The sequence below is a fragment of the Cryptomeria japonica genome, chromosome 11 (assembly GCF_030272615.1).
Source record: "Cryptomeria japonica chromosome 11, Sugi_1.0, whole genome shotgun sequence".
NCBI lineage: Eukaryota > Viridiplantae > Streptophyta > Pinopsida > Cupressales > Cupressaceae > Cryptomeria > Cryptomeria japonica.
In genome coordinates, this window is record NC_081415.1 from 40,240,518 (window position 1) to 40,258,241 (window position 17,724).

Sequence of the window (17,724 nt, forward strand, 5' to 3'; positions counted from 1 at the left end):
CTCTGGTCCCTTCCTGAGGGACAGGAGCGAACTAGGCATTTAACACTGGTATGGACGTCCCAAAAATCTTCAATTTATATTCAATGCGCTCATCTCATGTTCTCCTTTGTTTTTGAACGTAAACTTGCCTTGACCCTTGTCTGGATTTTGCAAAATGAAGGAAATCGCTCTGGTCCCTGGGAGAGGGACCAGAGCTACAAGGTACCTCGCCCTGGTCCCTTGGAGAGGGACAGGAGCGATTTAGTCAATATAGGTCATTCTCCTTCGTTTTTGCATTTCAAATTATATTCATTTGGCAAAGTATCTTCCTTCGGACGTCCTCAAATTGCTAAGCTCTCGAAATCTTGCAAGGACAAGACGAAATTTGAATTGTAGCTCCGGTCCTTCACTGAGGGACAGGAGCGATTTTTCCCCTGGAGGCATTTCTGTGCTCACGAAAATCTTCAATTTATATTCAATGGAAAGATCTCGCCGTTCTCCATCACTTCAAACGTAAAATTTGTCTGGACTCTGCAAGGATGATGAGATATTTGAAATTGAGCTCCCGTCCTTCACTGAGGGACAAGAGCGAACTTGCTCCTACAGGCCAAAATAACAAGATTTTTCACATTTTAACACTTCACGAGGCGAAAACAAATCAATTCCAATGCCCGGGATCAAAATTCAAAAAAGTCAAAATTTGGTCAAAATATTCAATCAGACAAAAATTCACATTGACGGTCAACACTTAGACAAATTTAAGCTCTGCATGAACATTCCAATTGAAAAATTGGACCATTTTGGCGAAATCATTGCATTCAAAATTTGCATTCTAGAAAAGAAGCTCAAAAAGCTCTCAAAAAACAACTGGATTTTGGCTTGAAAAGGCAAAATTTAAAACCCTAAGGCTTGGCCCTAAATCCAGACAACTAACTAACTAACAAAACCCTAAAAACGAAAGCGAAAACGAGCAAAAAACAAGCAAAAAAGAGGGGGTCCCCATTTGCGATGGGGCGATGTGTGAAATGGTCACAACAGCAAGCAATACCAAAAATGGTTAGTAGTACTACTACTTAACATTACAATAACAGAGAGAGTGAGATTAGAAGAGTAATGCTGAACATCAAAGATAATAAACATGAAACTCTACTAACATCAAAACTGCAGGTTGGAAATGCATAACCAGCAGCCTATGAACCCACTAAATCACTCATCTCTCTCTCAATACTCACTCGATTCACCCAAAATCAGTCCTAAACCATCACTAGACCAGCAGCGATGAAAACAAACCAAAGCTAAGCTATCAAAACACCCTCATTTATTTGGCATGCATCCCAAGACACCATCTAAAACCCACACCTAACCAAATAATTTCGATTTGCTCTAATAAATTCCATACTCAATAAAACATGCCACAAACTTACAGAATGAATCGCCAGTAGCTAGAAAGATGAATGAGCCGGAACCCAAAATGATAGAATCGCCTAGCCAAGAGGTATGAGCAAAATATAGTTTCAGCGACTCCGCGACCAGCAACCAGAAAACACTCCAATCCCACACAAAACACTCCACAATCTGCAAACTCTCTCACCAACAGCACTGGAAATACAAGGACACAGCTAGGTACTATCTTCCAAGTACGAAACTAAGACTTAGCTAGGAAGCCACACTTCGAAGCTCAGATTTTCAATTGCCAAACCGGCAGCATAACAATGCAATTTCATAAGATATTCAAATGGGAGGCCAAGCACCTGTATTTATAGTTTTTTCCCCTAAAATTCAAATGTAAATGCCCTCAAATTCACCTCCAATTTGCATTTCATTTCGCTCACACATGGCGTCCAAATGACATTTCGTTTCATTTCCCAAGGTGGGCGTCCAAGTTGCATTTTTACCAATAATTTAAACAAGTTTGAACTTGCCTAAGTCTTCAATAATAACATAATGCATTCTTCAAATTTCAATGCCTATCTTAGGAAAATATAAAATTGATATTAGATATAAATGTCTTTTCCTAAGTCGCCCAATATATCATTAATCGGTAATAAAATAATTAAATATTAAACCTTAGGATAAGGAAATAATATTTAATTAAATTACTTATGACTCCAATACTGATTATCAACAAAATCCAGGATGAAGCTGCGCAATGAAGACCACTAAACTGCTACAGGATCAGGACCCTGTCCAAACTACTAAAAATAGAATTGCTCAATACTGCCACTTACTAAAAATAGTAAGTCACGAAATACTCCTCCGAAAAACATGATCTTCGCACCCGGAGAAGGATCTTGGAAAGCTCAGTAAGACAACATCATCCAAACAGCCAAACCCTAACTTACTAATAATAGTAAGTTCTCACTTCACCAAAGAATCAAATGCATGTTATACCACCCTGGAGCTCATGAAAAACCCAGAAGGAAACCATAGATAGAACTAAAGAATTCCCTCTTGGTAAACCCTAAAAAGCTCGAGAAGAACTCCACAAAAGTTGGAAACCCTAATTCTCCTTTCCAAATAGCCTACGGGTCTCCGGAATAGGCCAATGGACCACTATACTAATCACTGCGGAGAAGGGGGCATTACAGCAAGGAGTAGGATCTTTTTCTTGGATAGAGGGCATCTCCAAGAAAGGATGTTGGGAGGCCATTACTAAATCTGTAGGTAAATTCATTGATTTTTTCTTTGCTAAAGGATGAGATCTTAGTTTTTCTCTTTGAATCATAGCATCAACTTCTTGTTCTCTAATGTATGCCATAGTTTTTTGTTTGACAATCCCTTTTGCAATTGGCCATTCACATACTCTAATCCCTTTCCCACTTATGGCACAAAAGTAATTTTTCATTCAACTATACAAGCTCTTAAATTGGACTCCACACTCGTTACAATTCCAAATGAATGCCCCACCTCCTTGAAGTTATTCAAGCATCATAATGTATTTCCATAAAGGAGATGCTCTATCAATTTTAAATTTTCTATTTGTATCAATTCCCACTAAACTTGAAGCATTGACCATTCTTGCAATTTGATTTAGTTGTTATAAGAAATTATACAATTTAAATTAAAAAAATATATAAATGCAACCCTACTATATGTACAAACTAACAAAAGTTCAAAACGAACACCAAAAAACATTATAACAAATAGTCAACTTGTTTCTTTTTTTCTCAAAAAAGGATAAATAAGAAAACTTGAAAAAATTCATCAAAAAGTTGAAAAAAATTATTAAAAGACTAAAGAATCACGTAAAATGCTTATCTTAGATGATTATATCTCCTCCCTGCAAGTTATCTTTGCTCCATTGTCACTCTCTGATTGATCTTTAAAAAAGCTAGGTGCCCTTCAAAATACATAAATGAGATAGAAATGAATGAAGAGAGCAAAATGATGTTTGATGTGGGCAAAATTGGGCATGTAGGGTCATTTTAGGGTTTTTGGCACCTTTTTGGATTTTTAAAAAGTCTTTTTCTTGTTTTTGGTACCAACGCCACTGGCAACGCATGTGTACACTCCAGAATCCCCAAGAATTGACCCGGATGCCTCGAGTATGGGTACATGGGTGCATACCCACAGGGACCCCAAGTGTTTGGGGGTTCCTTAGGTTTTCTCAGGCTCTCCCATACGCATACCCAAACAAAAACACTCCTAGAACGAGTACATGAAGCTAACATGAAGAACCTGGCAACTTAGATTTTTACCTTAAAAACATGTCTCCCCAACTAAAGAGCAATATGTTTAGAAAAAAAAGAGAATTCCTTGAAAACATGTAGTCAAATGAACCTATAACATTTCCAATAATATTTTGACAAATGGCAGCCACTAGTGAACCATTTTTTATGCCAGCAGTTGGCTCATAAAATTTAAATGCCCACAAATAAATTTGCAATATAGACTCAGTCTTCATTTCTTTCTTACCTCTTCCCCTATGTATGCTAGATTTACGTTGTAAGGATTAACTAAAAATTTCAAGCATTATCATCTTAGACTTTGACCTTCAAGAAGGTTACCTCTCTAAGAATCATCTCAATTGTTCATAAACTATCCTCATTTACATTAAATAAATTGCAAAATTTTTGAAATTAATGTATGTAAATTAATCTCCATCAGTTTTAACAAGGCTTCAAAAAAAAATGACCTGTAAGTAGACTCTCCTCAATGTCTTTCTTAGAGGAATCTAATAAAAAACTCTCATACTTGGTGATTTAAGACCTAGTTTCTACTAGTATCCATGTTGTATCAATGAATTTTTACAAGGCTTTTCATCATCTCAATGTATCTTGATACCTATTGTTTGCTGGTACAACTGGTAAATTATTTATAGAAAATAATAATGTATATGACAATGCATACCAGACACGGCAGTAAAATATATCTTTATTCACACATACAATTATTACAGAGAAGAAGACCAAAGATGGTCGGCCAAGAATACAATAGATCCAACAATACTATACCAATTCCTTGGCGGTACACAACATATTTAAAGGCTTCGATGGTTGCCGAGAGGTACACAACCGTCAGCCAACCAACACATAACTACCTGAGAGTGACAACCCACTTAATACAATTAACTAATACACTGTTAGGTAACCAAAATTATCAAACATAACAATATGCGTTTTATGCCGACTACATTATCTCCCCCAAAAGAAAAAGTCGTCTTCCAGACAACAAGTAAACATCAAGTAATATCTGGAAAGACTAATGACAAGAGTGTAGGCCAAGACTTGTACTGGACAACCCCAACATGTAGTGTACCTACCAAATCAAAAGGAGGTTTGGGGGCAATGCCTTGAACGGGGTCAACGAGCAGCGCCCCTTGCCGGGGTCTGGGGGCAACACCCCCAACGGGGTCAAGGGGTAGCACCCCTTGCGGGGTCGAGGGGCAGCGCTCCTCGCAGGGTCCCAAGGCACATGATTTTCGTGATTTTATAAGACACCAAAAACAATGTTGATGAAGCCAAAAAAGAGCTTTAACCAACATCTGCAACATGTTGTGAAGAAACCACTTTGTTGTACAGAACGATGGCATTGAGAGGATTGTACCATATATGACACAATGAGAACTCCACACACAGGTTGAGGTTGATGATGTACGGCTGATTGGTGTTCCCATACAGGATGCAACCACTGTCGTATGATGCGAAAGAAATGCTCTGGCCATACAGTGTCGACAATAGGCTTTGTCCATACAAGATGAAGTATCCTCCATACAGTGTGCAATATGATATGTCCGTACGTGACGGAATTGACGTACGACATAACTCCTTGGAACTTTGAAATGTGCATTGGCAGTAAGGAACGATGCACTAGGTGTCGCACGGAATGAATGCACCTGTGATACCGTACAAGATGAATGAACTTGCCATGTCTTATGGAATGAGTTGAAAGTTGTACAATACAAAGCAAGGACTGTCGTGAAGTCCGTACGATTATTCCACAATTATGTCGTATAGTTGGACATACGGTTCTAAGGTAATGTACGTGGCAAGGAGAGTACGGTGGTGATTCTCTCATGGTGGTTTGATGTCCGTACGGTGGCGATTCCCTCATGGCGATTTGATGTCCGTACGATGATTCCCTCCTGGCAGTTTGATGTTCGTACGGTGGTAATTTCCTCCTGGCAGTTTGATGTGATGTCGTCTTGGTCTTTACTTGCCTTCATGTCTCCTTCCGTATGGACTCCTTCGTACGGGTTGAGCCTTATTCCCTTCGTCCAACCCCGGACCCTACCAATGTACGGTTTGTCTGTGTGGCTTTTCTGAATTTCACCTCTGTACGGATTTGTGGTATGCAACTCTTCTGACCCCAAGTCTTTACTCCTTGTTTGGGTAGTATTCCATAGGGCATACGGATCCTTTTGAGATAAATGGTGTGCTTCCAAATTTCGTACGGATGATGTGCTTGCAACTTGTATAGCCTTCTCTCGTACAACCCCCCTATAGCATACAAATGACGTGCTTCATTATTCCTGCAACTTTTTTTCTCCTTCTCATACCGCCTCACCCCATACAATTCCTTCGATCCTGTTGGACTTTGCACTTCCTCAATTTCACCACTCTATAGCATGTTACAATCGGGGTGGAAGACTTCATAATCCTCCATGTGCCTGTGAAATAATCCATTAAGAGAACTCGTCTCATCCTCAAAGCAATCTTCCAGTTCGAGCACCCCTTCATCGTCGAGTTTCATGCCTTTCCTCCCTCTATCCATACCTAACTCTCCACCCTCAGACTCAAAGTCCGAGGGTGCCAGTTCTTCACTCACTGCCTGGTTCCTCAAGTCGATGACTTGCTTCCTCCCGTCACTCTCGATCAAGAGTGTGTTTCGCTTCCAGTTATGATTTGTCTTGGCAGTAACCAACCATCCCCTTCCGAGGAGTGCATCGTACGCCTTCTTCTGTGACCAGATGACTACAAAGTCTGTTGGTTGAAAATTTTGTACACTTGGGGAAATCTACAAAATTTTGGTTTCAACCACAGCACACGAGTAAAAACTCTCCTAATTAAGGGAAGGCTCCCCCTATCTAACTAAAACTGAAATAAAAACAGGATGGTACAGCAGTCTTCCTTCTTTCTTCTTCTTCAAGAAAGACAATATCCTTTTCTCTTCACAGAAAAGGTTTCTCTTCACAGAAAAGGATAGCGATTGAATATGAACAGCAGTAACTACTTTCAAGTGAAATGAGAGAAAGGAAATGAAGTTTCCTAAAAGCGCAAAGACTTCCGTCACTTCCTTCGGGACGGGACAGCAATATCAAGCTCAAAGACTTGACTATTGGAAGTCCTATCTACCCTTTGCTATACTAAATTTTACAACGAATAAAAGATAACAGCTCAAAGACTGGAATAATCTATTCTTTCAACACAAAGACAAGAACTAATGCAAGCTCAAAGACTTGCTACTATTTCTTATCAAACAGTAATTTTTCCTCAAGAATAGACGCAAGCTCAAAGACTTGTTGCTCCTTCTAGAGAATTTCCTATTTTAATTAATCTTCTCTACTTGCAGCTCAAAGACTTCAAATCAGATTGGACTAAGCTTCTTTAGAAACAATTTGCATAGAATAAATAAAAAGAGTCAAACTCAAACTTGTAGCTCAAAGACTCAAAGCTTGAGTAATCCTTCTTTATTATTCTTCAAAACCTTCAATTCACATACATAAGCTCAAAGACTTCTTGCTGTAAATTTGGCAGAGTTTTTGCTTGTTTTCCCAAAAGATAAAAATTACAATGGACCCTCTCTTCTATTTATAGGAAAGGAGCCTTGAGAAAAAGGTGGGAAGATCCTAACTAACTTGAGAGATTCTCTCAACCAGCAAGACTTATTCAATAACTAACTAAGACTTATTCCAACTACAGTCCTAATCAAGCACAACTTGTAGTTGCCTTACATGTAATTACAAAGGTGCAAGTAATGAGTTAACTTGCAATTACAAAGTTATTTTTTACATGTAACTTGTCAAAACAAAATTACAAATGCATAACTAAAACTATTCCATGTGTCTAAAGACACGACTCTAACTGCATCATCCTTTGTCTGTAATGATCTTCATGTCTCTTCAGGATGCTAGAAATTGAAGTATTCTGGATTGGTAAAGACATCTTGAACTGGAACGGGAACTTGCATCCTTATCTTCTTGCTTGGGGTAGTACTAGCTTTTCAAGAGGGAAAGGGCTGCCTTTCTCTTTTCACGTCATGACCATCTTTGTCTTGAAAGCATTCTATGCTCTCAACCATGAATTGTTGTTGTATCTCTTCTTTGTATCATCCTTCATTCTTGAAATCTTCTTGCAAAATAAGGCCCATGCCTTAATCCATTGATTTGGTAGATCGTGTGTGCAAACCGAACTGACAAGGGAAGGGATAAATTGATGCAAAAATGGGCTCACAAGCGAATTTCGAGTTTTGGAAGCTGCATTACATGTGTGGGAAAAACAAGAGCATTAACTTGCAAATGTGGGAACAAACATGCAACTTCATATGTGTAATGGGTAACTACAAGTTTGCACTTGTAATTGCACCTTTAAAACTCATTTTCAAGTGTTTTTTGAGTGCATTTTGGACCAATTTCGGGTTCTGAATGGCTGATTGCAGGTAGACTTTAAATGGGGAAAATGAATGAAGGTGTGAAATGAGTGTATGAAATGGTATGTACGGATGAGGGAATTGGAAGCGGATAGATAAAAATGAATTTCAAGAAAATCACTTGGAACTTTGCCAATGCAAAAATGGGAAGAACTTTCAACTTGCAATCCAGATTTCAAAACCCGAAATTGGGAAGAACTTGATTTTTTAATCGTTGAAGCTTGATTTTTGGACTAAAGAAGGTTAAGTCTTTGTCCAAAAAGGGAAGAACACTAATTTTCCTCTTACTTGCAATCGGGTTTTTAAAACCCGAATACAAGTAAAGAAGGAGAAATTCCAAAGCCAAAGGGGAAGAACAACTTTACTTTACAAATTTCTTTGTAAAATGGGGAATTTCCTTTCATAAACCCATTTTTGGGGGGAAGAACCAACATATTTGAAAACAAGAAAAATGAAACAAGAAGAAAAGAAATCTTACCTTGCTCCAATCTAAAAATGCTTCTTCAACAAGATGATTAATCTTTGGAAGAAGAAAGAAAAACTCTTAAAAAGAAATTAACCGCATTCTAAAACCCTAGCCACGTTTTTGAAAAAATGCCCAAAACTGAAAAACGTGGCAGCAAATGCATGAGAAATGGCATGGAAAATGGCCAAGACTCTTTCTAACCTCAACGCCTTAGCATACCAAGCCAAAACGATTCATAACATTGCGGATTCGTGGCATTCCAAATGACAAAAAAATGTGGTTTTTTGAAAAAACGTGGCTGTTGTTATAAACCAAAAAAACAGCAAACTTAACCTCCATGTGGTGTGAAAGGTGTCTAAAAATGCATGGAAATAGGAAGGAATCCTAAATGCCTTCCTCCTCCAACAAATTCTCCACAGAAATTTGCTAAAAATCCTAAAAAAAAACGTTTTTCCTTGCAAATCGGGTTTTTTGGAACAAATAGCAAGTTTAAAATGCATGAAACAATGAAAATCGGGTTTTTTGGAGGATATAACAAGTTTAAAATTTCACTTTTTCAGCATGTTAGGCAAAATCGGGTTTTAGGAAAGAAATTACAAGTGAAATTACTTGTAATAGGGAAATAGAATTCCCTTTACAAGTGATTTCACTTAAAACATGTAAAGGGGTTTTAAAATCCCATTTACAAGTTTTATTTTAACATTATAAAAACAACTTTAAGTTATAAAGACATGTAAAGGGGTTTTAAAATCCCATTTACAAGTTTTTAAACACTTAAAGTCAAGCTACTGGTAATGGGGGTTTTAAAACCCCCATTACAAGTTTTATAAAAACTTGCAGTTGGAGAAAAATTCCCCTACAAGCCTAAAAAGCTTCAAGGGGGGTTTGAAAAACAAATTACCAGTTACTGGTAATCATCGAAAAATTCCCCTACATTGAAGCAAAAACATAGCAAACGGACTTGAAACGCGACGAAATTCGAAACGTAACTTAGGGATGGATCAACGATTGATCCAACCCAAGGATGGGGCGAATTTATGCCTCGAGAAGCGTGCCATATAGTAAAATCTTCAACTTGTAGTGACTGTTCTGAAACCCGAAATTGCACAGAAAGCTAGGAAAAGGAAGACCAAAACTCACCAAAACTTAGACAATGATGGCAAAGACACCCCCCAGTGATTTGACACTATCAAATGTGAGTTTTGTACCGCGTAAAACGTGCCTTGGAGACAAAAATGACACTTTTTAGGCAAAAATTTGTAGGGGTTGTCATATTTTTGAGAATCCAAAAATGAGGACAACAAAGTCCAAGAAAAATTGTTGTGTCCCAATCATTACTTTTTGTGCCATCAATGTTCCCAATGGCTGGATGTCGTGCTGGTTGGCACCTACCAAGTGGAAGGTTGGCAGACAAAGATTCGGCTTCCCCAGACATTTCCACGTGTAATCTGGTAGTGCGTTTACTCCCGAGCCTCCATCAACAATGTTGTTTGTCAATTTCTTCCCCATTATTTCCATCTCGACGACCACCGACTTCCTCCCGATGCTCACTGTCAGCAACATTGGATCACTAGACTCATCCCCTTCGGGTGATGGTTTTCCCGTTAGTTCCTCCTCACGTGGCTTACATTGTTTTTGGATGATTGTGTCATCACTGACTGTGTTGGCAATTGCCATTCTCAGTTGCGGCATAGTTTGAAGAAGGTTCGCCACCTTGATGGGTACGGTTGTTTGTAGCACCTATCGGACTATGTTCTTCTCTGACTCCCGCAATGAAATACTTGCAGTTCCATTGGAAGTTACTCGTTCCTTCGCCAACACTTGTTCTACTTCGGCTTGTTCCTTTTCTGTACCAGAGTTTGAATACATTGCCTTCTTTGTTTGTGCTCTCATGATTGCCAAAACTGCATCCTCTTGTTCCTCCATGTCCAACATATTAATACCTTTCTGATTCGGGCAGTTGGTGTCTTCATGGTCACCTGGTCCACACCATTTGCACAATAATTGTATGTTGTCTTTCTTGTTATGGCAGTCTCTCGCAAAGTGTCCCCATTCACTACATTGTTGGCATTGTATGATAGGACGTCCTCTGGAGTCGTACTATATTTGGTTTCGCCCTCGTTGATTTCCATAACCACTTGGCGATACATTATGTGATTTCGATGGGCTGGACTCTCCCTGTGTGAAAAGTACTTGTGTACTTCTCATCTTCAAATTGTACAAGCACTCCTTGATTGAATGCCCGAGTACTTTGCATTTTTCACAAAACATATTTCTAGGACAATTACCTTTCGTGTGCCCCTCCATTTTGCACTCAGTACACCATAATTCATTACCCTCTTTGCCGGTTCCTCTCTCAGCCTTCAATTCTTTCATCATTCTCAACATATCCTGTTGAAGGGCTCGTACAGTTTTGGATTCTTCGTCACTACTACCTTCGGTGCTCTCATCATCGTCGATCTTCCTCTTCTCTCGGGAAGAGGTTTTGTTTTCACTCTGAATGTCCATTGACTGATTGTAAGCATCAGCGTACGAGGACGGAGGCACTACTTTCATCTTCTTGCGTAGTGAGGGTATCAATCCCTCCGTGAACCACCTCTTCTTCAACTCGTCGGTTGGTTGGTTCTCCATCTTGTTCAACAGTTCTTTTAGCCTACGGTTGTAAGCGCGTACATTCTCATTTTTCCCTTGCTTAGTATTACAGATTTCGGCCACGATCTCATTATTATCCCTCAAGAGTTTGAATTCCTCCTGGAACGCCCTCTTCAAATCACTCCATCTCGTCTTGTGTTGGGCGTCGAGGTTTGTGTACCAGTCAATGGCGATCCCCTGAAGGGTGGCGGGAAATGCCTTCAACCAGTAGTCCATGTCATCTTGATCATTTGCCTCCCAAATGGTTATGCATGTTTTGCAATGTTGTACCAGGTCCTCCGACCCGTCTCTCGTGAACTTTGGCAGTTTCTGTTTCCCCTGGGTGTTCAACATTGTTTTCACTCGGAAGGTACGTGTGTATTCACCTTGTCTGTCGGACCTGGGTGGACTGTTTCGACCACTACGTTCCGGTGCTTTCCCTGCACTCTCGGCCACGCAAGCATCCTCAACACATCCACCTTCAGCGTCCCCAACACTTCGAGTACTTCCAGGTGTGTCGGACCTGAGTGAACTGTTCCGACCGCTACGTTCTGGTGCTTTCCTTGCACTCTCAGACGCGCGCATCCTCTACACGTCCACCTCCAGCGTCCCAACACTCTGAGTACTTCCAGTCTTCGACTCATCTCTGTGCTCCCTCAGCCTGAGGGTCGACGGATCACCTAATCGCTTGGTCTTGACTACCCTATGGCCTCTTCTCACAGACATGAATCACTCAAGGCTGACCCAATTTCTTTTAAGGCAATGGTGTCAAAATGTTTGCTAGTACAACTAGTAAATTATTTATAGAAAATAATAATGTACATGACAATGCATACCAAACACAACAGTAAAATATATCTTTATTCACACATACAACTATTACAAAGAAGAAGACTAGAGATGGTCGGCCAAGGATTACAACAGATCCGACAATACCGTACCACTTCCTCGGCGGTACACGACATATTTAAAGTCTTCGATGGTTGCCAAGAGGTACACAACCGTCAGCCAACCAACACATAACTACCCAAGAGTGACAACCCACTTAATACAATTAATTAATACACTATTGGGTAACCAAAATTATCAAACATAACAATATGCGTTTTATGCCAACTACACCTATTCCATATTCTTTGGGTCCTAAGTATATATTTTTTGCTCATATTGTCTTGGGCATATATGATTCTATATGTTCTGTGTGCCTTACATGGTTAAATCATGCTTGGATGAATATTTTTCAATGACAGTTATAGACAGATATTGAAGTGATAATTCAAAGTAATAAATTGAAGACTTCGATTTCTATTGCAGAGAATATGCATAACACTCAAATTCACATTACATCTTACATTTGGCAATCATTTTTCAAAACAGTGTGGGTGTCATGCACTCCTTTAGCAATCATATAGGTGAGATGAAAAGTGTTCAGTGTCATCCTTTTATAATAATGTGGGTCAGATCCTCGAACTGTAGTGGGCAGTCTACTTTTCCTTTGATTATGAACTGGGTTAGATAGCCAAAATTGTAAATTTGGAAATAATGATAATTGAGAACTAATTCCTATTTTGAAACAACTTAATGTGAATGTCTTTATATCAATACCCCTTCCCCCATGAAACCCCACTCCACATTCCACTCTCTCCGTGAAAAATGAGTTTAGTAATATAAGATATTGCATAAGATCTTCTCATTTTTCAAAGAGGAGCAAAGTTCAATGCCTCATTTAGCTTGAACTAATTTGCTAGGGTTTCTTGAAAATTATAATTTAATGACTTTTATGTACTTTTCATTTACCTTCTTTACTTAGATCTGGCTCATAGAAGTCCAAAATCTTACCATCCTAATACGGAAATCAAAAACATCACTTACACAACTAAGAAATATTAGCTATAAATCCAAGCATACTTACGGGAAAAAGTCATCTGTCTTCAGAGGCCAAATTTCATTGGACATATATTTTTCTCTAGTGTAGATTGTTGGAGTTGAGTAGAAAGCATTCACACGGCCGTCCTGAATATTGCAACCATAAAGTAGCAGATTTCATTATAGTACATGTCACAAATTTATTCCAAAAACATGAAAACGTGTATTAAGCTAAGAAAGTACCAATTCAATTTTGAAAGCATTTAACAAGAATCCCGTGACATTTCAATTCTTTTTACTGATTGAGACAATGGAAAAATAAACCAATAATTTGATCACAATTAGCTCAATAAATTATGTGTCAAAATATATGTCATTTAAAACCTTAATATTTTAATTAACACTATCCCCTACTTAGAAGAGTAGAAACAAACATGGTACTACATAAAATTATTTATATGTATCAGATCCAGAATTGCTCTCTCTCGGCTTCAAAGCATGAAAAAAACTATTCAACCAGTCAGTTGACATCAAAATAGTTCCATAAGAAACCATATTTGAATCACATGACGATCTAGTACAAGGCAACTAAAATAATAGTTAGGATATACTCCATTTATGAAAGTGCTATCCACATTTTGGAGCTGGCCTCTAAGAGTCAAAGGCAAAATCTAGTGGTAACTAAATTTTCTACTTCGGACACAATGACAATTAACCAATGTATTATAGGATGATGCATGCAGGCTACAGAGAGGAGAGCATGTAATGTCCCCATTCTAGTCAGGGACTTGGGATTGAGGAGTTAGCTTATTTTTGGACCCTTGTAGGCTAACAGAGTATGGATAAAGGGGTCAGTAATGCAGTATCTTGAGGAGTGGTCTGTCTATTTGTTCTAGTTCAGTGTTGAGTTCAGTTCTGGTCTTTGTTTCATCAATTTCTGACACTTTATGAGGATTTCCTATTTTTTAGGGAAAATTGCTAAAAATAGACATGGTCCTATTTTCATTGGCATGGCGAACTGTGACCCTAGATTCTGACAGATTCAATTTCCGAGCAATAATGAGCGAGATATGAATTTTTTAGTGGTTCCAATTAATATTTTAATGAAATATTAATATAAAATCATAAAGTGCATCACTTAAATTTATTTAAGTGAAGATTTATTATCTCCTAAGCTAGGCGTGGCTTTTAGGGTTAAGTTGGGACCCTGTTGACGTGTATTTTGTACACAATCATACACAGAATAAAATACCCAAAGGCATCTTATCCTCTCTTGAATAAAGTCTCTGATAGCTGAAGATATCGCAAGAAGGATCTATCAGGGTGACTCCAATGTTCTTTTAGTAGGGTCTCTACGTGTGGCTAAGCACCAGTGGTCGTTGTGATTCCTGTATCATCAAGGGGCCTTACGTCACCGAAGAATTTCTAAACTAAACAAGCTTTAAAAATAATATCAAAAGAGTAGGGTTTGCAAGAGATCTAGTCTAGTCTAACCCTAAGAATGACTCAATGCGGACAAGACTTGGCAAGATTCTACCAACTTCAATACTGCCATAAATTAACAACTCAATTGAAATTGATGCGATCTTCTAAGGTAACAAATGATTTGTCAATACATCAAAGATCAAGGACACTACCACGAAGGTACATATCCAAGATACAACAACGATTGAAGATTTAAGCAACTCTCGTATCTCCAGTCGACCATGCAAGGCGTTCCTACAATCAGCAAGAAGCTAGTGGTTTGGAAAGCGAATCCTACCAAAGATCAAGTCCAACACTTTGTCCTTCGAATTAACACACTACTTTGATTGAGAATGATTCAAGAAAATGAACAACCATGAAGATAACCACGAGAATTGCAATAAAACACCATAACTTCAATATTTTATTGATCTCAAAGCCATCATGTACAACAATTGTTTGAATTCCTTCTTCAAAGCTCAATCTTGCTACAAAAACAACTTGCTTCTAATCTCTAATCTCTCTAATTCTCTAATTTTCTAATACATCACGATCTAATCTTCTAATGATAAAATGAAATGAAACGAGGGTATAAATAGCATCCTCAATTACAATGAACGGTCCAGATTGAAAGAAGATCAATGGCCAAGATTATGACACCTAAACCCTAATTAGGGTTTATTACAAATAGCCCCCTTTTTACTGAACAATATTAAATGCATAGCCAAATATTAAATTCGGCACAAAAATCTAGGAGACATAGACCAATGACAATTAAGGTGCCATGTCATCTATAACAACCTTTCATCTAGAATCTTATTCCCTTTCCAATGCTCCTTTTTAGCATATGCAATGAATCTTGATACGATTCCTTCGATCTCAGCAATTGGAATCTCGGGAAGATTCCTCATTCTTTCTTCTAAGTGGATGACCTGATCAAATGCCTTGAGAAGAGCAGCGTCCCATTCAGGTTCAAGTTCCTTAGTCTTCTCAATCAGGAGCATGGTAGCAAACATCTGGTCCCGTTGCTCATCTGTGATAACATTAGCATCCTTGCAAAAGATGACCTTGACCCTTTCTTCCAATTCCTGCAAATCCACATCTGTCTCAACTTTGATCCTCCTGCCAAGAATGGTACGTAGTACCTCAAATACTCTGTCCTGGATCGGGTGGATAACCTCCTCAACATGATTGCACCTAGTAATGATGTCCTTGAAGAGAACTTCCTTCATCTGGAGTAAGGTTGACCATTGAAGTAAACTGTGAGGTCCTCCATCCATGATCTTTTCCTGCGCTAAGACCTTCCTTGATGTTTGTCTGATTACTTGCAAGACAGGAATGATAACATCCTTAGTATGAGCAAAAGCAGCTACAGTTATCATCAAATTGTGGATGATCTCAAGAACCTGGATAGCTCGGTGAATAGTCTGCATCATCCTCGTTGCAAATTCCATGGCAACTGTATGAGATTTGTCCATCCAAGAGCTCATGAGCTGGACCAAACTCCTGAATCTCTCTGCCTCACCAATTGATTGAAGGGGAAGCGCCTGTACGGGTGATCTTGCTGGATCCTGACGTCCCAAAGGCTGATTGAGATGGCTGAAATATGTTCTCCATGCACCGACCTCTCTCTCAAGCTTTCTATTTTTCTCCATTTCTTCTCTAAGCCTGTCTTTCAATGCCTCAAATGAATCGGTGGCATCATCCATTGTCTGCTCGGCTGTGGATGGACCTAGCTCAAATGTCTCTACATCATATTCTTCTGCGAGGATCTCACCTTCATACTTGTCCACTGCCGGTGTAGCTATCTGCAATTTTCTGGATCCAGTCTCATCTCTGATCATCTTGGACATCTTAGTAGCCTTCCTCTTTTCTGTCACTTCCTGGGAATGTCCAACAAGGCTCTCTAAATCAATTACATTGTCTTCGTCCTCAATCACGATCACCTTTGTTAATCTTTCCTTTAACCAATCTGGAATGGCAGATCTTGTTTCTCTAACCTGTATCTCCTTATGCAATGTTTCTTCTTCTCTGAGAGGAGATGTTACCTCGTCATGGTTCTTGTCTTCATGTAGCTCATTATCTTGGAGAGATCCACCTGGTGACCTTTGAGGTGCCTGTCCTTCTTTATCATTCTGTACCATTGATTCCATAGACTCCTCTTCAAATGTCCTCTTCTCTTGTCGAGAAGATGTGCCGGATGAACGATCTCGGTTGGCCTCTTGCTTCTTCTTGGAAGATTCTCTTTTCTCAGGTCTCTCTTTCCTCTTCGAGCCTCTTGGATGGAGATTGCCTTCACTTGCGCTCCGAAGGTTGCCTTCACTTGCATTTCTGGGATTAGGATTGCCTTCGCTTACACTTGCTCCTCCTTCAGCTGGTTTTTCCTCCAAGGTAAAAGTCATAGTTATGCCTTGTTCTCTCAACTTCTGATGCTGCACATCCACCCATCTGCGAGTACAGGACAAGACTGGAGCCATCAAAGCATCTAGATCCACAACCTCGGGCTCATTCCAATCTAACCTCACTGTTTTGCTTTCTCAATCATAGGATGATTGAAGATGTCTGCCACTGTCTTGAACTTGGTCGGCCACTCTGTAAATCTTGCATTTCCTGATGAAATCCAAAGGCAATCTAGAATGCATCTTTCTTTTCACTTCAAGATCGTCTAAGAGATTCATCATAAAATCTTCTATCTGAAACTCATGCTTAAATTTCCTACCGACTGTCTCCTCTATATATCCATGTGGATCAAAGCTCTCTCTCAAGGCAAAGGATGAAAATGAATACAAAGCTAACTTCTTCTCTGCGTCATCCATGGCTAGAGCATTAGGACATACCTCAACTGAATTGCCCAATATGATAGGTACAGGAACTCCATTCCCATGTCTGTGTCTGAATGCCTTCGCATAAGCTGCCAACTGTCTTGTTACCTCAAGTAACACTATTCTGTCTGTCGGATATCTCGGCAACATGTATGGAGGTGAAGGACATCCATGGACTCTAATATATGTCAACTTCGGAAATTGGATAAACCAAGCACCGTACCTCTTTACTAACTCTTGTGCATCCTGAGATAATCTATTGTGAATCCCACCTTGCAACGTCCTGGTGATGTTCATCGTGAAGGTATCATTGACTAGCTTGTAGTTGCTTCCTGGCGGATGATGCAAGTGAACATAGGAATCACAAACTCTGACCTCGCCGGGTCCTCTTCCAATCACTCCTCTGTG

The 17,724-nt window shown here is 39.2% G+C and overlaps 1 protein-coding gene across 3 annotated transcripts in view; it reads right to left on the bottom strand.

Annotated features, from left to right (window-relative positions):
• LOC131076800 (alpha-mannosidase) overlaps nucleotides 1–17,724 on the bottom strand; it is a 213,039-nt gene that overhangs the window by 157,460 nt on the left and 37,855 nt on the right. For all 3 annotated transcript variants that reach the window (XM_058014134.2, XM_058014133.2, XM_058014132.2), the window contains exon 9: nucleotides 13,077–13,177. In XM_058014134.2, the coding sequence (XP_057870117.2) occupies nucleotides 13,077–13,177 (101 nt within the window). The remainder of the gene's footprint in view (nucleotides 1–13,076; nucleotides 13,178–17,724) is intronic.